This window comes from Chenopodium album, chromosome 15 (genome assembly GCF_948465745.1).
Source record: "Chenopodium album chromosome 15, dcCheAlbu1.1, whole genome shotgun sequence".
NCBI lineage: Eukaryota > Viridiplantae > Streptophyta > Magnoliopsida > Caryophyllales > Amaranthaceae > Chenopodium > Chenopodium album.
In genome coordinates this window covers 36,805,171-36,832,181 of record NC_137848.1, presented here as the reverse complement: position 1 = coordinate 36,832,181, position 27,011 = coordinate 36,805,171, and the positions used below count along the sequence as shown (strand labels likewise).

At 40.7% G+C, this 27,011-nt stretch overlaps 2 protein-coding genes across 5 annotated transcripts; both read left to right on the top strand.

The window, feature by feature from the left end:
- Positions 1-15,208: 15,208 nt before the first annotated feature.
- LOC145583119 (uncharacterized) lies at positions 15,209-25,421 on the top strand. Of its 4 annotated transcripts, none has more exons than XM_081640273.1 (9): positions 15,215-15,497; positions 21,651-21,763; positions 22,121-22,246; positions 22,405-22,667; positions 22,768-22,986; positions 23,058-23,159; positions 23,250-23,348; positions 23,480-23,530; positions 24,902-25,421. In XM_081640273.1, exons 2-9 carry the CDS (start codon positions 21,658-21,660, stop codon positions 25,208-25,210), a joined length of 1,275 nt encoding a protein of 424 aa, XP_081496399.1. In that variant the 5' UTR covers positions 15,215-15,497; positions 21,651-21,657; the 3' UTR covers positions 25,211-25,421. The 4 variants fall into 4 exon arrangements, with proteins under 4 accessions (XP_081496397.1, XP_081496399.1, XP_081496398.1 ...); XM_081640272.1 differs by having other exon boundaries at positions 22,043-22,246; XM_081640271.1 differs by lacking the exon at positions 24,902-25,421 and adding an exon at positions 24,230-24,889 and having other exon boundaries at positions 15,209-15,497; positions 21,651-22,246.
- LOC145581115 (uncharacterized) lies at positions 17,346-20,850 on the top strand. The gene is made up of 3 exons (XM_081638180.1): positions 17,346-19,901; positions 20,017-20,085; positions 20,170-20,850. The coding sequence occupies exons 1-3, from the start codon at positions 17,346-17,348 to the stop codon at positions 20,848-20,850; spliced, it is 3,306 nt and encodes a 1,101-aa protein (XP_081494306.1).
- Positions 25,422-27,011: the final 1,590 nt, after the last annotated feature.

Here is a 27,011-nt window from a genome sequence, read left to right as displayed (position 1 = left end):
TATTCATTGCTTGAAGGGTCAAGTAATGGCTAATGCATTTTGTATGAAAACCCTTGAAGAGGAAGATGAGTGCAGTTGGGAGTCAAGATTTATTGAGATAGGTCTCGAAGGATGTTTGAAAGTTTGGTTAAGAAGCTTATATTGATAAGATTCTTATGAGATTCAACATTATATTGAAAGAGTTTCAATCCCATATGACATGGCACATTGCTTAAAGATTCAATTCTTTGAGAAAGGTTGATGAAATTATAGTTTAGAGTGATGCTCCTTATGCATTTTGCAAAAGAAGCATCATGCATGCACAGACTGTACTCGTCTATTTGATTCACATGTTTTAAGAACAAGTGATGATAGATTTCAATGGAAATCCAATGTAACATTGGAATGCAATTAGAAATGTCTGATTCCTAGTAAAAGGATGAAGGAAAGTTCTTAGAGTATGGAGATGAATATTATTATTAAAATTTAGAAGTTGCGAAATTCATATTTATGAAAATATCTCATGAATTATACTTACTAAACCCCTTCCATAACAAAGGTATGAAAGTCATATTAAGATTCTTGGATTGAAGCAAGTTATGTAATTTAAGTTGTGTATGTTTTGAGAAAGCATATTACATAAGTAATACATTAACTTGCAGAATTATATTTTCCAATTGAAACAAAGTTTCAATCTTATTTAATTATGGTTTTTGAAATTAAATAAAATGTCGAAAATAATTATGAATTGATGGGATCATCAGGTTGATGACCTGGTGAATGAAACCCCACAGGTGAACAAAATTCATACATTATTTAAGTTCCTAGTTCGAAATCATTAAAGTGGACATAAATGATTTCAATAAATTGACTAGCATGTAAGATTGATTGGATAGCGCAGTTTCATGGGCTATAGGGGTATAGTGATGCTCGGTCAATAACATGGATATGCATGAATGATGCATGATCAAACTATTGACCTACTTTGAAGTTCAAGTATAGAGCTTCCGGATATATTAGTGGATTCCTTTGACATGAGTGGAACACTGATTCCATTCAATGATTGATTTAGCTGTGAACCATTAACTGGAGATTATAAAGGGTGTTTCCTGGTTACTTCAAGAATTGAGTGGGAGCTTTGGTTGCCACAAGATTGGATTGAGTGTACCTATTTAATTAGGAATGTGTCATCGCGCCTTGAAGAGGGAGAATTCAGTAAATGCGTGGCCGCGCTCAAATGTATTACTTAGTAATCATTTGTTTTGTAATTCTAACTCAGATTTCAAGAAAAGATTTGTAAATTAATATCATATCAACATGTGATGCAACCATATTATCAAATCGACAAACATTGACTTAAGGAATTTGAATATTGCACACCTGTCTCAGAAAAGTGGGAGATTGAAGGATTTATGTCTTCGTCAAGTGCAATTACTAGATATATAATGGATCAAATTATGGAGATAATTAAGTTCGTTCTTTTGGGTCGTCGTATTATCATAGCTAGAGGTACTTGTTTAGGGTAAAAATACCCCAGGTACGTGGCCCAATCTTATAGTGACACGTGGCCCAATAAGAAGGCGACACGTGGCCCTATGAGAGTGTGACACGTGTCCACCTGACAGTGTGACACATGTCAGCTATCTTTAATACACAATATAACATCAGAAAGAGAAAAAGGCCCTGATTACATCAAGCCCAAATCCCGAGAAACCCTTGAAAGCCGTAAAACGGCGCCCCCCATGACACGTGGCGACCCCTGATTGTGCAGCCAATCACGTCACGACATTCTAGGGTACAAGCCCTAGAGGGGCACATGTTCCCACCCCTATAAATACCCCAATCATTTATGATGGGAGGGGGGATTACGACATAACATAAATATAGAGCATTAAAAAGCTCCAACTTCTCTCTACTTTCTCTCTCTAGCTTTTCCGATTTCCGATCACTAACTTGATCGTCGGAGGCGAATATTCCGATCACCGGAATATTCGTTGTTTTGCAGGTGTCCGAGTCTCATTGTCAGTAGAGCGTGACCAGTATCCAAGGAGATCACAAAAAACCCCGAAACATTTGGCGCCGTCTGTGGGGATACTCGTCCGTTATGGCAATAGATGGTCAGACACCTAATACTGGTCCTCGCCCAGGCGAGGACGAATATGTAGAAGACATACGTACTACCATACATTCAAGCAATCCTTTGACTGCCTCATTTGAAGAGGCCGAACAACCTCTTGTTACCCCAGCTACCCTAATGGCCGAACTGACTAAGCTCCGCAAGGAGTTGGCGGCTACCCAGCAAAAGGGGAGAGGAGGCACTTCCAAGAAAGCCAACAACAAGACCAACGCAACTGATGCTGGTAACACCCCATTCCGCCGTCCGCATGGAAGGTCTCCCCGAGTCCCACGGACCAACTTCTCTAACCTGCTGGCGAAAACACAGTCGGCTGGGGGGAGGGGCAGACAGCCGACAAGAGTTGAGACTGAGCCGTCACAGCGTTTCAAAGACGCAAGGGATTACATTCGGCACAGGCAAAGGGAGAGGGCCGCATATTCTGACACGGCCTCTACCCCAACCATGCCGGATGAAGCCTCCAACCAATCTTTCTCTCAATACACCAACACGGCCGTTTCCAGCAGAAGTCAAGCTGCTCATACTATTACTCCCGTTCCAGTTCAGCCATCACAATATCAGCCCCCTCAAGTACTCAATGGGTTGATACAGCCAACTCCCCAAGTCTTTGGGTAATATGGGCCGTATGGTCAGATGTTCAGCCAAGCTCCCTACCTGGCTGGAACGTCCGCTCAGCCTCAGCCCATCGATTGGAAAATGCGTTTGTTGAATTTGGGAGATAAGCCGCCTCCGTTTTCGCAAGACATACTAACGTCCCCTCAACCAGCAAAAGTGAAGAGTGTACTAGTGGGTGCCTATGATGGTACGGGCAACCTAGAGGAACATATTACCTCGTACAGGAATTTGATGTACTTGCAAAGTGTAGATGATGCTACATGGTGCAGATGCTTCCCGGCCACTCTCAAAGGGGTGGCCCAGGATTGGTTTAACAGCCTTCCAGCCGGATGCATCAATTGTTTTACCACCCTCAGTTTGTTGTTTGTGGGAAACTTCTCATACAACATCCCACCAAGAAAGACAAGTCTCAACTTGGCCACAATTGTCCAAGGAAATAATGAAGGACTACGCTCGTATGTCCAAAGATTTAACCAAGAAAAAGCCCAAATTCATAATCTTCCGGACGAAATGGCTTACTCAGAATTTCTCCGGGGATACAGGCATAATGGTTTTAAGTTTGATTTGGTAAGAAAAAAGATTCGGTCATACGCAGGTGTATTGCGGGAAGCCGAAGCCTATATTGAGGCCGCGGACTTTTGTTCGCTCACCAAATCAGAACAGCCGGCCAAGGGGGCTGAGAAGAAGCAATCTTCTCAGCAAGACTCGGTCGGCCGAAAGAGAGAAGGAAACAAAAGAAAATAAATCTGGGTGGCTGATGACAAGCAACCCAAGTCAAAGAAAAGCAAGACGTACGAGCCCCAGTATGAGTTCAACAAGGATGGCTACTCCATTTTGATGGAGATAAAAGATAAGTTTGAGTTTGAGAAGCCTCAGCCTTTGAGAGGCTCGGCCCAGTACAGAAACAAGAACAAGTATTGTCATTACCACAAGGATGTAGGTCATGACACGAACGAGTGTATCAATCTGAAGAGGCTGTTGGATAAGTTGGCCGACAAGGGTCTGCTGAAACCCTATGTGACCAAGTCCAAATTCACCTTCAAACGGACAGACAACACGTCCGAGAAAAAGCAACAAAGCGATAAGAAAAATGACAAGGAAGATGATGGGAATAGCACTGATTCAGGTTTTGTGGCCGTGATATCAGGAGGCTTTGCTTCAGGCGGCCCTACCATGAAAGGAATCAAGCGGGATGCTCGAAATTTTTCAAATGTGATGCAAACGGACGCCGTTAAGGCCGAGCCATTTCCTGAAGTGATCATAAGTGAGGCTGACCGTGGAGAGGTCAGGGCTTTGCACAATGATCCCATGGTCTTTGTCATGAAGATAGCAAATTTGAAGGTGGGACGAACATTGATTGATACGGGCAGTTCGGCCGATATCATCAGCCTGTCTGCCCTAAGGAATTTAAGCTTCCCGGAAGATGCTCTCCAGGATATCACTCACCCCATTGTAGGATTTGGGGGGAATGTCATTCATCCGGTCGGACGGATTGATCTTCCAATCCGTTTCGGACAGAAGGGAGAGGGGAGAGACATGGTCGTCCGCTTCCTTGTTGTTAAAGAGTTGACCGGCTACAACGTCATCCTTGGCCGCCCCACTCTGAATGCAGCCAAGGCGGTTATAGTGCCTCACTTAATATTGTTGAAGTTTGAAAGGTCGGACGGAAAAATTAGAACAATCCAAGGAAGTCAGAGAATGGCTAAGGAATGTAATCAGCTGGCCGTGAAGCCAACAGCGCGCGGCCCAAAACTGTCCGAGCCAAAGGAAGAAGGAACCTCACTCCCAGCATACCAGGTCGGCCAAAAGCGTAAGGCGGCCAGGGCAGAAGAAGCCTAGCAATTAATGACTGTCGGCCGGCCAGATGAGTTGAAGCCCCAGCCGGCCGGCAGCCACCAGGATATAGTGCTTGACTCCAACCACCCAGAACGGACAGTTAGTGTTGGCACTATAGCCTTGGAATTGCTTGGGGATGAGTTAGTCCAGCTGTTAAGAGAATTCAAAGATGTGTTTGCATTTGAAGTTAGTGAAATGCCAAGAATAAGTCCTGAGCTGGCCGTGCACAAGTTGGTCGTGAACCCTCTGATAAAGCCTGTCCGCTAGAAGAAGAGGAATCACGGAGAAGAGAGGAATCAGGCGGCCGCAGCCGAGGTGAAAAAGCTACTGGACGCTGGTTTCATTCGGCAATGCTTCTACCCAGATTGGGTGGCCAATGTAGTTCTTGTGAAAAAGCCGAATGGAACTTGGAGAATGTGTGTGGACTACACGGACTTGAACAAGGCGTGTCCTAAGGACAGCTTCCCTTTGCCTAAGATTGACCGTTTGGTTGACTCTACGGCCGGACACGCCCTAATGAGTTTTATGGACGCATACTTCGGATTCCATCAAATTCCCTTGTGGGAAGAAGATCAAGAGAAAACAGCGTTTGTGACCGAGCAGGGGTTGTATTGTTACAAGTTATGCCATTCGGCCTCAAGAACGCCCCTGCTACATTTCAGAGGCTTGTTAATACAGTCTTTAGAGACCAGCTCGGCCGGAACATGGAGGCATACATTATTGACATGATTGTCAAGTCAAAAGAGCCGGCCGACCATCTCAAGGATCTACGAGAAACGTTCACCGAACTCAGGCGGCATAAGATGATGTTAAATCCAAAGAAGTGTGTATTTGGTGTTAAGTCCGGCAAGTTTCTCGGATTTTTGATTGATCAACGTGGAATTGAGACCAACCCTGAAAAAATTCAAGCCGTCCTTGACATGAAGTCTCCGAGAACAATCAAGGAAGTGCAAAGACTGACCGGCTGTTTAGCAGCCCTTGGAAGATTTTTGTCAAGGTCAGGGGATAGTGCCGTTACTTTTTTCAAACCATTAAGAAGAAAGCCATGTTCGAGTGGACAGAGGAGGCCGAGGAAGCATTCTTACAGTTGAAGAATCACTTGCATACATTGCCTCGCCTCGTCAGTCTGCTCAGGAATGAGAAGCTATACATCTATCTTGCCATCTCTGAACACTCTCTAAGTGCCGTCCTTCTTGCTGAGAGGGACGGCCATCAGGTCCCAGTGTATTTTATCAGCCATGTACTTCATAATGCTGAGCTTAAGTACCCCCCAATTGAAAAATTTGGCCTGGCCTTATACATGGCATCAAAGAAGCTGCGGCCGTATTTTTTGGCACATTCAATTGTGGTCTATACAGACAAACCCTTGAAGAAGCCGTTCTCAAAATTAGAGGCAAGTGGCCGCATGCTCAAGTGGGCCGTGGAGCTCAGAGGTTTTGACCTTGTGTTTGAACCAAGGAAGGCAATCAAGGGGCAAGCTTTTGCGGATTTTTTGGCTGAAATGACACGGCCTGATCTTCAGCCGGCCGGGGACCAAGTCTGGAAAGTGTTTGTGGATGGTAGTGCAACAACGACCGTATGTGGTGCTGGTATTATATGTGAATCTCCTGAGGGAGACAAGTATGAGTACGCATTGAGATTTCAGTTCCAAGCGTCAAACAATGAAGCTGAGTACGAAGCATTGTTGGCCGGCCTAAGGATGTGTAAAGCGGCCGGGGCAACCAAAGTTGAAGTATGCTCGGACTCCCGGCTAATAGTTCACCAAGTCAATGGTGGCTTCGAAGCCAGGGAGCCGGCCATGATGAAGTACATGCAGCTAGTAAAAGATGAGGCCGAGAGCCTAGAACATTTCTCTCTCAGACAAGTTCCTCGATCAGAAAATCATCAAGCGGACGCGCTTTCCAAATTGGCTTCCTCGACATCATGTGATACTCCAAGATCAGTGTTTTGGGAAGTAAAGGAGAAAAGGAGCATTGATGTCGAGCCCGTTCAGATAATAGATAGAAGTTCAACCTGGATGGACGGAATTATTTCCTACTTAAGGGATGGAATACTTCCGGACGATCCAAAAGAGAGTTGGCTAATGAAGAGGAGAGCGGCCTGGTTCGAGATGAAGGATGGGGAACTATTCAAAAGAGCCTTTGTGAAGCCTTACCTTAAGTGTATAACTCCTGAAAGAGGGCATGAAGTGTTGGACGACCTTCATCAGGGACATTGTGGCTCACATATTGGAGGACGAGCCTTAGCTGAAAAAGCGACACATTTGGGTTATTACTGGCCGAGCTTGAATTTGGACGCCATGAAAATGGTGAAAAAATGTGACAAGTGCCAGAGATTTTCAACCCTTATTCATCGTCAAGCAAATAGTCTATCAGCCATCAGTAGTCCGCTTCCTTTTGCTAAATGGGGCATGGACATTTTGGGGCCGTATACTCCTGCATCCGGCCAGAGACGATATGTACTAGTGGTAGTAGACTACTTCACTAAATGGGTTGAAGCTGAGGCCGTCCGGGGCATTAAATGGACGGATGTGTCAGCCTTCATTTGGAAGAGTATAATCACTCGGTATGGAGTACCTCAGTCAATGGTGTTCGACAATGGACCTCAGTTTGAGACGCGCCAACTCAAGGAATGGTTGGGAGACCAGGGCATAACTCATTGTTTTGCCTCAGTCGGCCGACCACAAGCCAATGGTCAAGTTGAGGCCATTGAAATGTACGAGCCCAATTGAAATGTACGAGCCCACTTTGCGGGTAATGCTTTATGATGAATCGACCAATTGGGAGGCCATGAAGACCGCCCTAGACTTTCTTCCAGAAGCTAGGGGCAATGCGGCGCTTAGGCATGAAATTTATCGCTTAAGGATGACAAGGGCATATAACCGCCGAGTGTCTAAGCGGCCGCTCAAAATGGGGGATCTAGTGTTGAGAAAATGGAAGCTGTTGGCCGTGCCAATGAGGACGGCAAGTTGACCCCAAATTGGGAGGGGCCGTACCGAATTAGGGAAGAAGTCCGAGACGGCACATATCGCCTTGAGGCAATTGATGGCCGTCAGATCCCACGGACATGGAACACTGATAACCTGAAGAAATATCATGTTTAAAGTTTTATTTCTTTAAGTACTTGGCCAAAAAGCTGTGTATACAGCTAGGTCTACTGACCGAGCCTTGCAATTAAAGCCATACGGCCACAACAATGTACTTTTGACAAAATTAATGAAAAGTCAGGCATTGTTGAACTATTTGTTGTTTTACTTATATTTACTTGCATATTATGATTTGTGATTAAAGGCCGAATGAAATGATTTACTAAGTTGCTTCCAATATAGCAACACGGCTTATCATTCTTACTAAATGGCCGAAGTAAAAAGGAAGCAAGGTTGCTCCCAATATAGCAATTCGGCCACAAAAAAAAAAAAAAAAAAAAAAAAAAGATTTAATTCAGAGTACAAAGCGTCCGCCCAATTCTAGGGGGACGATTGAGGCAAAGGTATTCCGAACTTGTGAAGAAAACAAGTGTCTTTTACAAATAGGGCAAGGGCATACCTAGGCATTTAGCCCGGCCGAGCAAGGAATATCTAAGTTGAGATAATACTTGGGATTTCTAGGGTGGGTCTGAGCGACAGATTCAACGGACTACTCGTACAATGATAGCCGAACGGCCAATTAAATTGATTCGGTGCTTCACCTAATCCAAGGGCAATCATTACTATGATTTGATTAATTTGCTAGTCGTCATACCCTTTAAGGTATAAAAACTACCAAGTTAATCAAACCACTTAGAGAATGGACTAGGCGAACACCGAATAAAGGGGCATACCCCTAGGAATGTACGAAAAGGCATAATGTTGAGACGTACGAAAATCATTAAAAAAACACAAAAATGCAAAAAATTGTTAAGTATGAAACAGAGTTGAAAAACCGCCCAAAAGGCGGACAAAATTCTCATTGATTAGACCGCCCAAAAGGCGGCCGGAAATGTTTACAATACCGCTCCAACAGGCGGCTTCAAATTACAAACAAAAAAAGAGATACAGAATAAGCTAAGTAAAGTAAAGCTGAAAAAGAAGAAAAAGCTGGGTAGCTGAGCAGACGGTTGCTGGAGGACCTGAGCTCTATTTAGCCGTATCATCCTTGGCAGGCTCCTCCGCAACTTTGGCGTCTTCGGCCGGAGTGGCATCACCGTACGCCCCTTCCTCCTCATCCTCTCCCTCCCCCTCGTCCTCTCCGGACTCGGGAGAAGTAACTACCAGCTCTGGAGGAGGCTGGCCGGCCTTCTTCGCCTCTTCCCTGAGGCAGACATAGTTCTGCCGCTTCTTAAAGCGTTCTTCATAGTATGCGGCCTCACCATCATCCACCATCAGCTCGAAGGCATCGAAGAAGTATGCCCTAAGCCTGTCTTCGGCATTCTGCTCGATGCGGACGATTTCTTCCGCGCTGGGCGGCCGAGGAGCTTTTAGCTGCTCAGCATAGTCCGAAACGGACTTCCTCAAGGCCTCAACCTCGGCCCTCAGCGCGTCCGCTTCGTCCAAAGCAGTCTTAAGGTTGGCTTGGGCCAACTTCAGCTCACTCTTCAAGGCCTCAGACGCCTCGAAGCCCAGCCTCCATCTCTCTTTCTCCAGGACGACCTCGTCCCTCTCAACCCGCATGGCCTCCCTGGCCAAGGACTCCTCTTCGAGTGCCTTGTCCAGTTTGACCAGGTCTTCAGTTTGCCGCGCCGCCTTGTCGACCAGCGCGGTTATTTGGGTCTCAAAATGCACCCTTTGGACGGCGGCCGTCCCCGTCACAGCATACTCGGCCTTCCTTATTTCGAGCCAAGCCTGCTTCAGCCGCTCGTTCTCTTTATCCTTCCATTCAAGGAAGGCGTTCAGGCGGAGGAAGAGCTGCGGACAGAAGAAGGAAACTTAGTCAAATATATAGAAAAATTTGCTAAGTGTTAGAAAGAAAAAGTATAGAGAAAATGAGACGTACCTCAGCAGTACAGTTGAGCATAGGGCCGAGAAAGCCCTCATTGATTCCCCGCAGCTTATCACGCTGCGCTTGGGGAACCGCGCGAACCATGGCCTCGCGCATGGCCTTCCTGTCCGCGCCAGTCAGTGACTGGCCGGGCAGCCTCATTTGCAACTCCTCTGAGATGTCTGCGGACGACCGTGCGAGAAGAGTTAGCTAAAATTTACAAGTACAAGTAAATAAAAATGTACAAAAATAAAGAAAGAAGGCTAACCAGCGGAGAAGCTTGGAGGAGAGAGATTGGTGGGAGGAGGTGACAAAGAGGCCTCCCCCTCGTTTTCTGGACGACGAGCATCAGCATCGCTGGCCTACTGACTGGCATGTAGCCAGTCAAATTTTTTGACTCTCTCAACTCTCGGAATCGTGAAGGAGCCGGTCATTTTTTCTGGGGTTGACTTATCCCCACCGTCCGAAGGGACGGACTCATCGTGGACCTGATCAGCAACAGGTTCCACGGGCTTGGAGACCCCGCTTTGTGTCAGCCGGGGCTGTTCTCCTTGAGACTGCGTCGTAGCAATCTGCGACTTCGCCTTGGCCGCGGATTTTGAAGGCGTCTTGGTAGCAACCGTCTTCCTCCTTTTAGATGCGTTCGCATCAGGAGTGGACGTGGCCGGCTGCTTCCTCCTTGCCTTCGGAGTAGAGGAGGACTGCAAGAAACACAATCAAAGTTAGAAAAATTTTACAAGATAAGGAATGTGTTGGCGTCCCTATGAATTGGGGAAGGAGCTCCCTTCCAGCATGCCTGGACGGACGAAGTGCGTCCGTACAAACTCAGGAAGCAGGCTCCTCCCAATATAGCAGAACGGACAATGGGAAAGAGAAACTCCAAAAATAAACTAAGTCTGGCGTGAGTGAGTGCATCTCCAGCCAACCATCCACATCCTTCTCCAGCCGAGTGAGTGAGTGCATCTCACAGAAGACTGCAAAGTCTGGCGTGAAACCCTTGCAGATGCACGTCACTAAGTACCCAAAAATATTCAACCAACTGTTTAGCGTCAGTTGGAAGAGGCCAATGTCGTATTCGTCCAGAATTGTCCGGACGAATGGATGAAGAGGGAAGCGAAGGCCCACATCCAAGGCGGCCCTGTAAACGCAAAACGCTCGTTTGCGCGGCTTCTCCTCATCCCAGGTAGCCACAGCAATGGCTTTCCTGGGGACTTGTATTTCGAATCCCTCCCCCAAATGGAGGGACTCCTTGTACTTCTCAAAATCCTTTTTTAGGAACTTCAGGGCGATCTCCCCAACCGTACAGGCGTACGGGTCCCTGAAGTTGTCAATGTTGGCGAGGTTTTCCTCGGCCGCCGCCTCACCTTCGGCTGTCTCACCCACGGCCTCTTTCTCAACTTCTTCTTCTTCCATTTGGTGAGAAGGAGCACTCCCAAACTCTGAAGACAGCACCCTGTCCAGGTCTGCTGCCTCGGCCGAGCTTCGGCCTCTTGAGCTATGTACGCCCATGGAAGAAGGAACGCCCTCCTCAACTAATGGACACTTGCCTTTGTCTTTGGCAGCGTCCGCCTGATTTCCCGAAGGAGGGGCGTTGCGAATAGGCAGGTCGGACGGTTCCCTAATTGAGATTCCCATCATGGGTCTGTCCGCCCCGCCCAGTTGAAGAAGAGGTTGAGAGGAAGAGGGGACGGACGAACCAGCAGCGTCCGCCCCAAGATCGGTAGGATGGTCTTTGCAGGCTACCAGTTCGGCCCCATCCATGACTGAACTGGCAAAGTGAGGGAACCTAAGTCCCGGAGCAAGAGTGGACGAGGCGCCTTGAGCTTGTTGGTGTTCCTCGAAAGAAGAAGTGACCTCCATGGCCAAGTGATGAGAGCCAGTGGAGGCGGTCGTTGTTTGGGTGGTGGAGTTAGTCTCCACCTCCATTGTACTTGGGTTACTAGGGTCATAAGGGACCCTAGGGTGAACCAGACTACCGTCTGGATTCCTGGCCGCATGAAGATCGCGCGTACGCATTGTTCTTGCCATTGCCTGAGGGGACAGATAAGAATAAGTGGGGGTGAGTATGTACGCACCAGACATAGACTCACTCCAAGGAGGAGACAACTATTCTTCGTCCACTCTAGACTCCTCAGTCCCAAGCGAACGGCCGGCCTCATGAGGAGAGTCGGAAGAAGCCGAGTATGGATCCAGAATTGAAGTAAAAGAAAAAGGAAACAAGTAAAAGTAAAAGAGAAAATGTAGACGGCCTACCTTTGTACGTTCTGAAAACTTTGAAGGTGGTGGTGAAGTTCTTGAATTTGATCGGAAAACTCAAAAATGCCCGGAAAACTCAAACTCACGGCGGCACTCTTGAAGATTAAGGAAAAAAATTACTTTCTCTCACTAGAACGCTCTGACTTCTCTCTAGAATTCACAATTGGGTAAAGTGTGAAAATGAGAATTCACCTCCCATATTTATAGAATGAATTCATGGGGGCAAAATGGTAAAACCATCTTTCCCGCCTAAACATTCAAACGGTAATTTCTTGAGAAATTACTCGAAGAAAGGGACAGAACGACGTTAGGGTTCTGTTAACTTGTGAAAAAATCAGACGGACAATTGACGGCACGTCAAAGTGAGTTGAAATGAGTCAAGTGACAAATTCAAGAGTTTTACACCTTCAACACTTAGTCTCCAAAACTTGAGAATATTTAAGAGAACAATGCGTCCGCCCAGTTCTCAGACGATTCAGACGTACGCAGCATGATTAAAGAGCCGGAGAGTACGTCTGAAATCATGGAAGCCCACTATATCTCGAAGAATATGTGGCCGCTCTGGGTAGTTAGGAGATAAGCTCCTCCCAGAGTATCAGAACGTCCAGCCCCATTGTTGTAGCCGCTCTGAGTAGTTAAGAGATAAACTCCTCCCAGAGTATCAGAACGTCCAGCCCCATTGCTGTGGCCGCTCTAGGTAGTTAGGAGATAAGCTCCTCCCAGAGTATCAGAACGTCCAGCCCCATTGCTGTGGCCGCTCTGGGTAGTTAGGAGGTAAGCTCCTCCCAGAGTATCAGAACGTCCAGCTCCACTGATGTGGACGCTCTGGGTAGTTAGGAGATAAGCTCCTCCCAGAGTACGAAGACGTCCAGTCCAAAGTATGTGGACGTCCAAATGAACCCAGGGGTTAAGCCTCTCTTAGAGTACGAGAACGTCCAGTACAAAGTACGGACGTCCAAATAAGCAAGAAGACAAACTCACCCCAGACTACGAGGACGTCCAGAACAAAATATATGGACGTCCAGGTAGCAAAAAGAGCCTTGAATCAAAAGTATATGGACGTCCAGGGCAAATGGGAGATAAACTCAACCTAGAGTACCAGGACGTCCAGAATGCAAGATCAGAGGAGGCGGCCAGTAAGTGTACGAGCCACCCCCTCTGAGGGGCAAATGTTTAGGGTAAAAATACCCCAGGTATGTGGCCCAATCTTATAGTGACACGTGGCCCAATAAGAAGGCGACACGTGGCCCTATGAGAGTGTGACACGTGTCCACCTGACAGTGTGACACATGTTAGCTATCTTTAATACACAATTTAACATCATAAAGAGAAAAAGGCCCTGATTACATCAGGCCCAAATCCCGAGAAACCCTTGAAAGCCGTAAAAAGGCGCCCCCCATGACACGTGGCGACCCCTGATTGTGCAGCCAATCACGTCACGACATTCTAGGGTACAAACCCTAGAGGGGCACATATTCCCACCCCTATAAATACCCCAATCATTTATGATGGGAGGGGGGATTACGACATAACATAAATATAGAGCATTAAAAAGCTCCAACTTCTCTCTACTTTCTCTCTCTAGCTTTTCCGATTTCCGATCACTAACTTGATCGTCGGAGGCGAATATTCCGATCACCGGAATATTCGTTGTTTTGCAGGTGTCCGAGTCTCATTGTCAGTAGAGCGTGACCAGTATCCGAGGAGATCACAAAAAACCCCGAAACAGTACTTACGATCTTTGAGCTAGTAAAATAGCCTAAAGCCCAATTGAACGGATCCTATAAGGTCACACAAAGGGCCTAGATTGAGCATTAAAGGAAGAGGCCCATGATGGGCCTTCTCCCTCTAGGTGGCCGGCCATATGGAAGAGTTTAGGTGGATTGGGCTTGCTTCCTAGTCTAGTTATAATATGATTATACATAGACTAGGTGCCTAGGGTTGAACATAACATTCAGTGATCATAGATAAAACCCTAATTAGCAAACACAAGCCAACCCCTCACAAACTCTCTCTCACTCTCGTCCGTCCTCCTTGGTGTGCGCTGGTGGTGTGTGCACGGTGGTGGTGGTTCGTGGTGGTGGCCGGTTGTCCGCAAAGGTGGTGATCGTGGTTTTCCTCCTTCACTCGACCAATCTAGTATTGGTGGACTGCTCATTCAAATCCAGTGGACTAAGTAGAGGAGCAACGCTTGGGGCTCTATTATCTCCCTATTTGACAGTCAATCGTTTGTGGAAATCACGCGTCAAAGGTATGTATTATGTGATTAAGGCCTCGACATAGGAGAAATCGAGGCATTGGACCGAGTTATCAAGCCAAGAGGAAATCCGAAATGGGCTAAAGAGTTGAAGCCCAATCATTAATCTAAGTTTGTCCAAGTAGCCTCGCCCGATAGAGTGAGCCCTCGCCCTAAGGTGCGCCCGACCGGGAGGGGCGGATGACCAAAGAAGCTGCTTCACGCCCTGTCTCGCGCCCAACCGGGCGCGAGATATGCATTTTGGATCGAAAAGGCGGGCCCGGCCGGGCGGTGCCTCGCCCACCGGGCGCGTGTCATGGAGCTATTTTCCGGCGATTTTTACTTAGATTTTAATTAGGATTTTTATGTTTTGTATAAATGTGTTTTAGTGGTTTTTGATACAATTATCTCCTTCTCATTAGTTTAATCTTCTCTTAAGCTTAAACTTCTCTCTTGTTTCTTTCTCTACAACTCTTGGTTTAATTCAATTCATTATTTCCGTTAACTTTAGTAACAATTTCTTCCCCTTTTAATTCAGTAATTTATTTGATTTTGTTCATCATGTTTTTCTTAATAGCTTTAATTAGTTAGATTTAACTATGTCTCAGTAAATTATTTTCAAGGGTTCTAGGAATCCATAATAATATGAAGGGGTAATTCATTATTGTTAATTGTCAATGCTTGATTAATTTCCTATTGATTGAATTAATGTTGTGCAATTAGATTAGGCCTGGTTTAATTGTATGAGTTTTTCGATATTGATTCGAGATTCGACAGATGAAAATTAATGTTTAGGCTTAGTTTCAATAGGTAGGTTTTTATGAATGGTTAAGTCAAGATTCGAAAGATGCGATTTAATACCGGTAGATTAATTCTGTGATTGTAATACGTAGCGAAAGCCCTTTATGATATCCGCCGCGCCCACTACTAGAATTTATATAATTAACGACAATTCAATAACGACGAACTCAAAATCTCGTCGTTGTAAGCACTATTTATCCACTTTATAACAATGACCAAAAATGTTTCTCGTGAATGACAAAGTGATTGCCGTACTTAGATATTAATAATAAGATATGTCCGTCGTTAATAATTTGGAAAAAGAAAAAAAAATTAAAAAAAAAGTAGTTTGTCGTTAAAAAGTGACGCGGCAATAAATTTCAGAAAACCGCTAAATTGAAATTTTTTCTATCTTTATACTGCAAAAAAATTTCACGCAAAACCCTTTATTTTCCTGCCTCTTTTTGTTTTTTTTTTTGGATTTCTAATTAGTTCGAAACACTTTCCACACAAAATTCACTGAAAATCAACGCTCAAGCAAATTCACTGAAAATCAACGCTCAAAGCAAATCGATCACTCAAAACAACGATCAAAGCAAATTCACTCAAAATCAAGAAATTCAAGACCTTTGTTCGTAATTATTGGTGAAACGGCTCATCAATTTTCCAAATTTGAAGCTAAAAAAGGGTTAATTTCAGACTTTCGGTAAGTTTATGTCTTTGTTTTGAATTGGGGTTTATTTCAGAATCAATTCTTGTTAATTTCAGATTGGGGTTTATTTCAAAATTGGGGTTTATTTCAGAATCGGGGTTTGAATTGGGGTGATTTCAGAATTGGGGTTTGAATCAATTCTTGTTAATCTGTTGATAATTAGGAGTTTTTCTATAGATAATGTGTATAAATTGGGTTTGAATCAATTATGGCTATGATAAATCTGAATAACTGATTTGATTAAGTTTGTTCTTATGTTTTGTTGATAATCATGTTCGTTTCCCCCTTTTCATTTTATTCTCAATTGAATTATGTTATTTGCTTTTTGGTTTGATAAATTATGTTAATAAGTACTTTGATTTTATTTTTCTGAACTTTTTAATTGTTTGCATGTTCACTTTCCAACTTCCTGATGATTCAATGTAGGTATATGGATTTATTTTTTTCATGTTTTCTATAATATTGTGCAATGTCGAATGAATTTCTGGGTGTTTTGGTTGTATATTTATAGTATTAGTTAAAAAAAAATTCACAAGATTTGTTAATTTGAATTTCTGATATGTATTGTAAAAGGACAGCTTTGTTAATTTGGGTGTTTTAATGAATTTTGTATGTTAAGTTATTGAAAAAGGACATGGGTATGGGCGTATAGCTTGAGTACTGTAGAATCGGAAGGTATTAAAACTTTTATAACACCTTGTCTCCCACTGCCCTCCAATCTTCTCACTGGCACACCACATAGCTTCCCCATCAATAGTCCTAGCATCCACCCCAATCCCACATCCTATCTCTTTCAACACTCTCACATCAACATTAATTTTGATAATACCTGTAGGCGGTGTACTCCAGCAATCTTTGCCTCTAATAGTGGTCTCAGCTGGGCGCGAATCTCACCATCCATTTCAATCATGAGCTTTCCTACATACTCCAACACCTCACTAGCGCTCTTCCATTCATTCTCAAACAAACCCCAGTTTCTGGCACCACATAAGACCCCAACAAATCACCATTACCCACCTTTTCTCCTGCACACCCAACCCCTTAAAAGACTGCAGCACCCAGTCTACAAAAGACCTCCAGTTACCTTCCACAGCCTATCTAAAACCACTTGCTTCCCAGACATCCAAGGCACGCAGACAGCAGAAAATAGCATGGCAAACACTCTCATATGTCTCCTCATAAATCCTGCAGTTAGGCGAAATGCTAGAAACACTTTTGTTCAGTCCCTTATTTGTTGGTAACACTTCGTGACACGCCCTCCAGAAAAAGGTTTTAATTCTAGGGATGACCTGCATACTCCACACTCCTCTCATTTCACCAAAATATGAGCAGCTACCCCCCTCCTCCTCCCCTCCATGTATCAAATTAAACACTCACTTAACTACTCTTGATTCTAATTTCTCTTTTAGTGATATTGTTTTATATTTTGATTAGCTTCAGAGTAGTTGCAAAGTTGTAGGTCTTTTTGTAATTTCTAGGAAATCAATAATGATGTCTCAAACACTTAAAGTAGGTAAATAGACATATTTTTTAGATAAAATTAAATGATTGAATAATGGTTCTATTTATATGGAAGAAAGTTTTATCTTTATTACAAAGATTGTAAAATAAAAAAAATGATATGTAAACTAATGTTTCATTTACTAGACCTATAATTTACTAAGCTATAATTACTACGACGAAACATAATCAAGTATGTAAACACAATCAGACACTTAGTTTTGTTTCTACTTTTATTTTTTTTTTAAAGATAGTTTTGTTTCTACTTAGTTCCATCTATATTTGAGATTATTGTGTTTTATCTTTTTTTTTTTTTTTTTTTTTTTTTTTTGCTTATAGAAAATGACTCCTAGTAAGGATTGGATGACCATTGAGGATTATGTTAATGACCCATTATATGTAGAGGGAGTAGATAATTTTTTAGACTATGCATTTCAAAAGTTAAAAACTTCGACAATACGTTGTCCTTGTTGTCAATGTATGAATGGGGAGTCAGGTAATCGTGAAAAAGTCAGAGAACATCTACTAGTTTTTGGAGTTGTTAAAAGGTATACCTTTTGGTATCATCATGGAGAAGAGTTAGATGAGACTCAACTCGATTCTGATGATGAGGCTGATGGGAGAGATCATGAAGACCATGATGAAATGCTTAGCATCTTGCAGGATCTTCATCCAGAGTACCATGATGGGAGTTCACCCATTGGTGTTAATAATGTTGAGGAGCCAAATGCCGACACTAAGAAATTCTATAGTTTGCTGAAAGATTCACAAGATCCAGTATATGAAGGTTGCAAGAGTTCTAGAATGTCAGCACTCTTAAAACTCCTTCATATAAAGACTCTTGGTCGCTGGAGTAATGAATCGTTTACCATGCTATTAGACTTCCTTAAGAAAGAGCTTTTGCCCGAAGGATCAAATTTGCCCGATTCTTACTATGAGTCAAAGAAGATCATGAAAGATTTGGGGCTTTCTTATGAGAGAATTGATGCTTGTGTCAATGATTGCATGTTATATTGGAAGGATAATGAAAAGTTGGATGCATGCAATGTGTGTGGTGCTTCAAGATGGAAATCTAACAAACATAATGGGGAGGACAAATGTAAGAAAAATGGTAAGAGAATACCTCATAAAACACTGCGATACTTTCCTCTAAAACCAAGGCTTCAAAGACTATTCATGTGCTCTAAAACTGCTTCTTTGATGACTTGGTATCATGGTAAAAAGAAGAAAGATGGTACGATGAGACATCCTGTAGATGGATCGGCTTGGGAATCATTTGACAAAGAGTTTCCTGACTTTGCATCAGATCCTCGAAATGTTAGGTTAGGGCTTGCAAGTGATGGTTTTCAACCCTTTGCAAATTCAAAAACCAACTATAGTATTTGGCCAGTGGTTCTTATTCCCTATAACTTACCCCCTGAACTTTGTATGAAGCAGTCAAATATGATTCTGTCAATGCTTATTCCTGGTCCTAAAGGTCCGGGTAACGCAATTGACGTATATCTGCAACCCTTAATCGAGGAATTGAATGACTTATGGGCCACTGGGGTAAATACTTTTGATGCAGCAACTCAACATCATTTTCAACTGCGTGCAGCTTTGATGTGGACCATTAATGATTTTCCAGCGTATGCAATGTTATCTGGATGGAGTACTAAGGGGTATTTAGCATGTCCTTGCTGTCTTAAAGATACCTGGTCGAAGAGGCTATCTCATGGGGGCAAAGAATGCTTTATGGGCCATCGAGTGTATTTGCCAAATAATCATAGATGGCGAAAGGATAAGGCTTCATTTGATGGAACAGTTGAGCAGGGTTTACCTCCAAAGCCTTGTTCAATCGACGAAATTCTTCATGAGCTAGAGGATCTCGAAAATATCATACTGTCTAATGATCCACGAGTGAAGACAAAGATATCTCATGAGCTTAGGGGAGACAACTGGAATAAGAAAAGCATTTTCTTTAAGCTTCCATATTGGAGGACACATTTATTACGACATAATTTGGATGTGATGCATATTGAGAAAAACATATGTGAAAGCATTCTTGGTACAATGATGAATATTAAAGGGAAGACAAAAGACACCATAAAATCTCGTCATGACTTACAGGCTATGGGGTTGAGGCCATCATTACATCCAACCAAAGAAGGGGACAAATGGAAGATGCCACCAGCCCCACTTACTTTTTCCTCTGTCGAAAAGCAAAAATTCTGCAATTTTTTAAAAGAGTTAAAGGTTCCCGATGGTTTTTCATCTAATATATCATATTGTGTTAACTCTAAGGAGGCCAAAATTTCAGGTTTAAAGAGTCATGATTACCATGTCATACTTGAACATCTTCTTCCTTTAGCAATGCGTGGCCTACTAACTCCACTTGTACGTGAAGCACTAATTGAGTTATCAAGGTATTTTACTATATTATGTGCTAAAGTAATCAATGTGGAAGAGTTAAAGCAACTAGAGTCTCAAATTCCTATTACTCTCTGCAAATTAGAGAAAGTATTTCCTCCTTCTTTCTTTGATGTGATGATGCATTTGCCTATTCATCTAGCTAGTGAAGCCATAGCTGGGGGTCCTGTTCAGTTCAGATGGATGTACCCTATTGAACAATATATGTACAAGCTTAAGTCTTATATAAGAAATAGGGCTCATCCAGAGGCTTCGATTGCAGAGGGCTATTTAGCAGATGAGTGCATGACTCTTTGCTCAAGGTACATGCAGAATGTTGAAACTAGATTTAATCGTCTTGAGCGAAATTATGAAAATGCATATGGTGGTGATGAGGCCTTGCCTATATTTAGTCATCCTGGTCGAGGCTTAGGTGCTCCCAATATCATTGATGTTCCAAAGTGTGAGTTAGATCAAGCTCATAATTATATTTTGAAGAATTGTGATGAGGTTCAACCGTTCCTTGAGTAAGACTTTTAGCCTTAGTAAGTTTTTCCTTTTTTTCTTTGTTGTAGTTTTTTTTGTTTTTTTTTTATAACTTTTTTTTTTTAGAAAATTTTCTCAGGCTAATGCAACCAATGGATTATCTGAGGAGGAATGGAGTGAGAACTTTAAAAAATGGTTTAAAGAAGAAGTGAGCCATTAAATTTTCATCAGATTTTAAGATAATTAAAACTTGAAGTACATTAATTTTTTTTTCTTTTTTCTTCTCTGTTAGGTTGCTCGATTATATGAGACTAATAAGAGCAAAGAAATGGAAAATCTCCTTTCACTATCACGTGGCCCAACCCAATATGTAACCTCTTTTAGTGGTTATATTGTGAATGGGTATAGATTTCACACACAAAATCGTGAAAACGCTTTGAGAACACAAAATAGTGGAGTGGTTGTGATTGGAAACACGGGAGAAGGAGATGATAACATAGATTATTATGGAGTAGTAACAGATATAATTGAGATGCAATATCTTGGAGGAAATCGAGTTGTTTTATTTCGTTGTAAATGGTGGGATGTATTTGATAAGGTTAGAGGAATAAAAGAAGACGAATATGGAATTGTTAGTGTTAATTGCAATAAGCAATTAAAAACTAATGAGCCATTTATCTTAGCTAGCCAAGCAACACAAGCTTTTTATGCCATTGACAATGCTATCAAAGGCTGGTATGTCGTGTCAAAGACTCAACCTCGGAGTATATCAAATGAGGAGGCGACTGATTTTGAGGAAGGTGATGCATATCAGCAGGGTGAATTTTTTAAGCCTACTTATGTTGCAACCTCGTCTACAACTGCAAGTGCTGAAATTTGTAGAAGTCGGCTGGGTGTAGATCCAATTTTTGTGATTGACACGTCAAAAGATATTGGAGAGGAAGTACCTATGAAGAGGAGAAGAGAAGAATAATCTGTTAATTAGCTTTCTTTTAAGCTATTTAATTTTATTAATAGGAATTTTTTGTAGTCTTTCACTATTTCGAAAGCATACTAATAAAATAAAACAGAACATGATCATACTGTGAATTCTGTTCTGCATGTTTACATTCTAAATTTTATGAAAAATGACCTGAACATTGGGGAGATGAAAGGAATATGTATCTTTCTTCGCCATATATGATCAGTTGACATTAGCATATGCAGATCAGCTGCATAGTTTCAATTAAGCATTTGCACTTATTAGTGACTTAGTTTTGAGTGTAATTTATCTGTATATGCATTCAAAATTTGGAGGTTACAGTTTTTTTTTATTTTTATGATTAATTATATAAGACAACCTGCATTGATCTATCATGTTTATCTGATTTTACACATCATTGATTTACTTTGTGTTGATTGTAAGATATCTGTATATGCATTTAAAACTTGCAGGTTACGGGTTGCTTTTTTTTTTTTTTTTTTTTAATTACTATGATTATGGCTATACAAAATACAAGTTATGGACCTCTATAAGATTGAAAAGCATTGTTTTTAATTAATTATACTTGGATTTGTCTGAAATTTTTTTTATTAGCAATAATATCAGGTAAAACAGATGCCTCTTTTCAGTTTGTCTATCTGTGTGTGTGCAATTAGAAGAAAAGCTATTCAAGCTGGATACATTCTAAATTTTATTCAAATCTGTCTTTTTTTTTTCTTCTTATTATAAGTTAGACCATGTAATATATGCGTTGCTTTTCTTAATATAATTTTTTTTAATGATGTTGACAGGAACATTATGGCTGATCCTACTGGAAATACTCGTAGACCATCTAATCTAAGATCTAAAAGAGAATATGTACCACCTCTTATGCTCGCAAAAGGACGTGGAAAGGGATTAGCAGGTCTGTATCCATTCAAAAGTAATGCTAGACCTAATGTTGATGGCATTGGGGCTAGTAGTGATCTTTTACAGAGAAGTAAACGTCCTATAACCCATTCTAGTTCTGGTGCTGATTCTCTTTGTGTTAATAAAGGTCATATAACATCAAATAAACGTCCTTTTGGTAATGTTATTAATTATGCTCCCACTATTTCTCCTAATAATGTAGAAAGAAATGTAAGAGCTTCCTTTAATCCATTACCTAACCCCCATATTCAAAATAATAATGATATGAATGTAGATGATCATAATTCATCTTCTGAGTCATGTAATGAGAATATCAATGATGATAATGAGCTACATTATTCTTCACCCGAAGATGAAGATATGCATTATCAAGAAGGCTATGCAAATTCTGATGGCCATAATAATGAGTCAAACTTTCAAGATGATGAAAATGACAATGAAATGGAGGCACATACAACAGTTCAAGGAGATGCCAGTGGTAATGCTTAAACTCTTTATAATTTGTTTAATTCTGCCCATGTCAGTTAATGAACCACAATAAGTTTGCTTTTATTTTGATATAAATATAGGTTGTTTGTATTTTCTCTTTGTCATTTATTTTTTGATACTTTTAGCAATAAATTCTTTCTGTTGAAGGTGATGACCAATCTACTAGTAAGAAGAAAGCAGGGAATGAAAAAAAAAGAGGAAGAAACAAATGTAAAGAAATTGCTAGACTAAAACCCAATGAGAAGCTACATATCGAGTTCTTCAACAATCGAGCCGTAGGGGAGAATCACAAAGTATTTTCAAGACATTTGGGAATCATAGTCCGAGATACTAACATTTGTCCTCTAAGAGTGCACAAATGGGATGATATTGGGGACAGAGAAAAAGATCACATGTGGACAGCAGTCACGGTAAGGATTAAGGACAATAATTTTGATGCTTTGACTTTTGTTTGCCAAGTTCTGTTTTATTTATATATTCTGAACACTTCATAACATTATCTTTTCTTAGGATGTTTTCACAAATGAAAACATGGAAACTTATAAGGAGCATGTTCTTGGGCATATGAAAGAGTTGTGGAAAAATTGGAGAGGAGATCTATTAAGGTATAATGTTACAAAGAAAAAACTATCTTTAGAAGCTGCTGCTAAAGGTAATCCACCTAAGGGACTTGATAAGCAAGAGTGGAGCTGGCTCATAAAGGAAATTTTTTCAAAGGATGACTTCAAGGTATTTTTTACTTGAGCAGATAGTATGGATATATGTATTGAATTTTTTTGAGATGATAATTTTTTTTTCAGAAAAGAAGTGAAAGAAACTCGGTTAACCGAAGTAAATATCCTAAAGCGTTAATGCCACGTACTGGGAGCAAGCCTATTAGGCAAATCATTTGGGACGATCTGGTATATAATTAGTTTGGTAGTTTATATTCTAATTTGATTTCAAAATGTCAGATATTCTTGGGATAACAATAATGTGACATGTCATGATAGGGAGGAAGTAAAGGGAATAAACCTACTTTGGTTGATGTGTTTTATACCACTCGCAAAAAAGGCAATAGCCTTCCAAACGCGGAGACAATCCAGAAACATGTATGTACTTTATTTACTTTGGTTAACTTTTTTTTTTCTTTTTTTTCCTTTCTTTTTTTTCCTTTTTTTTTTTTTTTTTTTATGTTTCTTCTTCTGTAATATTAATTTGGTCATGCTTATATATGTTGTAGGCTGAAATTCAAGAAACAATGGAAAAAGATCCATCACTTTCCTATGTCCAGGTAACTATAACTCTCTTTTGCTGTGAGTTATTAAACGTTGTGGACTACTTCAGGCTATTTTCCCTCTCCCCGTAGTGCTTGCTGATTTTGCTGTTCTGTTTTTTTTATTTTGCTGTTCTGCTGTTCTGATTTTGTTAATCTGTTGTTTTGATTTTGCTGTTCCGATTTTGCTGATCTGCTATTCTGATTTTGCTGTCCTGCTGTTCTGATTTTGCTGTTCTGCTATTTTGATTTTGCTGTCCTGCTGTTCTGATTTTGCTGTCCTGCTGTTCCGATTTTGCTGATCTGCTATTCTGATTTTGTTGTCCTGCTGTTCTGATTTTGCTGTTCTGCTATTCTGATTTTGCTGTTCTGCTGCTTGTACTTCTGTCCCCTTGAGTTTGTTCTTTCTTCTAGCATAAACCTGAAGTGGTGGCTGACCTGAATGAGGCGGTTGACCCGAATGAAGGGCTGGGTTACTTGGGTCCATGACATACACTCCCCTGAATTGCAAACTGAAAAAGGCATATTAAACTAGCAAATTGGCAATTTTTGGCTCTCTTGAGAATTAGATAGCATATTGTAAACCCGTACCAAATCTCATACCAGAAAATTAGGTAGCATCGGAAATAATGTCTCATATTTGATTTATTTGAGTTTCGTTATATGTTTTATTAGTTTTGGAGTGGTGAATGTGTTTTAATATCTTGTGCATTGTAGACTTGTAGCCGGAGACTTGAAGAACAGGTCAACTTTTATGGACTGTTGTCAAAAAACAAGAACAAACAAACAAAAACAATCCATGGACACTAATTATTTCCACACAATTTGTGTTCGTACTGTCATTTACTCATTTGTAACTTGTTAACATCAATATATCGTACAATAGCTTTTAAACCTATGCAACTTATGTGTAATAAACTAATAATGTACTTTGTTATGCCTAAACTTTTAGTTAATGCTTGGAAATTATTTTGGGACTCCTTTGATAAATTTGACACACCTTTATTTGAGATGATCATTATAGAGCACAAACTCCATCTAGAGCTAGGTACTGACTATTTCTCTCACACCAATCCCTTTTGTGATAAACTTTTTGTTTGAATCCTAGATTATTGTTCTAAACTTCTATAGTGGATGTAATTTTTCCTAATTCTTATCAGACTTAAATATCAGATTAGTAAGATAAGCAGATGTCAGAGAGGAATTTGTCTGACTTTTAAAATTAAAGGAAATGATAATAATTTTTTATCATGTAGATTTTCCATATGAATATATTAAATGATTTATATATGCCTATTGAGCAGACACTTTATTTTCCATGCATTTTAATTTCTCTATAATTAATTTTGTGTTCGGTAACATACTTTAATTTCTTTCTTTGAAACTTAGGTAGCACAAAAGGTTTTTAAATCCAAGTCTCGAGATCGTGTTGTTGGTTTAGGAGGAGGAATAACTTTAAAAGATATGATTGGACCACAACCAAGTAGAGAAGAGCTTCAAATTGAGTTGACTGCAACCCAAAAAAAAAATGAAGATCTTACAAATCATGTGGAGACTATTCAAGAAGAAAACACCGAACTTAAGAGTCGCATGGGTTTGGTTGAAGCTGAAATGAAGATGTTGAAAGATACATTGATAAAACAATTCAATGCTTCGTTTTCGAATAATGGTTCCAACACACAAACTCCGAGTACCTGATTATGCGTGCAGAGCTTTGATGGTTAAGCCCATAGATTTAAATTTCAATCATTGTTTAGTTTGTTTAAGAATTAATAAATACTTTTAGCATTAAGGTTTACTTTAGAATTTTGACATGGAGTTTTTATTTATTAATTGTGTAGTATGGATCATACTAATTTTGTATGACAATATTTTTACTTGAAATAAAAATTGTTCATGATTGCAGATATTATGTATATACTAACTAATTATTTCATCATAAAAATACAGATTCAAATAATTGTTACAGGCTAGGGCATGCAGCTCTTGTACTATATATCCATTTATAACGACAAACATTTACCGTCGTTGTTTCACAAAATTTTGAATAATTAGATGATTTTCATATGATTTAACGAGGGATAATGTGGTCGTTATTGAATAAAAGTTTGTCGTTTAATGATATTTAATTACGACAACAAGGTGCATCGTCGTTAATAAATAACGATGAAAAGATTTTTTGTCGTTCTTAAGTAACGACAAATATGAACATTGTCGTTAGTTACTAACGACGAACATCGTTGTTATAACCAATAACGAGGGAACCTGTTACATCAACTTGACGATGAAATTTTTTTTGTCGTTAATAATTTTAACGACCACTTTTTAGGCTTATAACGACAAATTTGTTTGTCGTTAAAAACCCTTTTTTTAGTAGATCGATCTGATTAATTAATGCATTGATGATTGATTATTGTGTTTTACCCTGGAATATTATTTATTGGTGAACTTTTACCCTAGGCTTTTATTGATTGTTTTTCTCCTAAAACATTGATCTCCGTAGTTTAATACTTTTCATATTAATAATTTAGTTACTTAATAATATAGATTATTTAATTTAATTAGGAATAAGTTGATTCGTTTCCCTGTGGTTCGACCCTTCTTCTCTATCTGCATAGTTAGAGAACTTTAGAATTATTTTTGACTAGGTGATACGACTTTATCCTGTCATTTTCTAAGCACCAAGCTTCGGCTAGACATGTACTAACCTCCCTTATGCAACAAGCATCACACGCACAAGCTCACGCTTGCACCAGCCGCACACGCCACGCACACGACACACATGCACTGCAACGTGCGTGGCGCGCACAGCTAGCTGCTGCTGCTGCGCCATGCTGCTGGTCAGTAGGCAGCAGCCACGCACGGTTGCACGCACCAGGAAGCCACCCCTTGGCAGCCATATGCGGGCTGCTGTGCAGCCCCGCTAGCTAAGGGTGGTTTCGCCTTGGTTTTCGTGCCAAAACCTTGGGATTTAAAATCAAATTTTGCGTGACTTAATTAATTAATTCCAAATTGATTTTAGAATTAATTTAGTGCGCAAAATGAAAATTATAACAATTCCAACTTAATAAATTCATCCAAGTGCACAAACCCAAATTATTTCCAAAAACTATTCTTTAATAAAATTGGTTCAACTTGATGCAATAAAATGAATAGGGCTATTCTCACTATTAATTTAATTAACTTAAATTAATCATGAGATTTGACAAAAATAAAGGGGAGTTGGAATTATGAACACAAAAATTCAAATATAGATTCCAACTTTAACTTGTGAATCCTTGAAAATGATATCTTCCAATATGAAGATAAATTAAAATTCTATCATAAGATTTAAACTTTATGATTCCAATCAACTTAATAAATAATTAAATCAAAAAGTTCAACAAAAATGCATGGAATTTAGTAACTCAAAGTTCAACCACTTAAAACAATTAAAGATTGGATCTTTAATACTTAGAAGCATCAAATAATAAATTTTTCACACTTAATGCAATGGATT

What these genes read in the sequence shown, in the direction of transcription:
- LOC145581115 (XM_081638180.1), top strand. Translation starts at nt 17,346, where the DNA reads ATGACTCCTAGTAAGGATTGGATGACCATTGAGGATTATGTTAATGAC. An exon ending in TTTTGAAGAATTGTGATGAG is followed by an intron (nt 19,902 to 20,016) that starts GTTCAACCGTTC and finishes AAATTTTCTCAG; the next exon opens with GCTAATGCAACCAATGGATT. An exon ending in AAAAATGGTTTAAAGAAGAA is followed by an intron (nt 20,086 to 20,169) that starts GTGAGCCATTAA and finishes CTTCTCTGTTAG; the next exon opens with GTTGCTCGATTATATGAGAC.
- LOC145583119 (XM_081640270.1), top strand. Translation starts at nt 21,658, where the DNA reads ATGGCTGATCCTACTGGAAATACTCGTAGACCATCTAATCTAAGATCT. An exon ending in AGTTCAAGGAGATGCCAGTG is followed by an intron (nt 22,247 to 22,404) that starts GTAATGCTTAAA and finishes TTTCTGTTGAAG; the next exon opens with GTGATGACCAATCTACTAGT. An exon ending in CGGAGACAATCCAGAAACAT is followed by an intron (nt 23,349 to 23,479) that starts GTATGTACTTTA and finishes TATATGTTGTAG; the next exon opens with GCTGAAATTCAAGAAACAAT.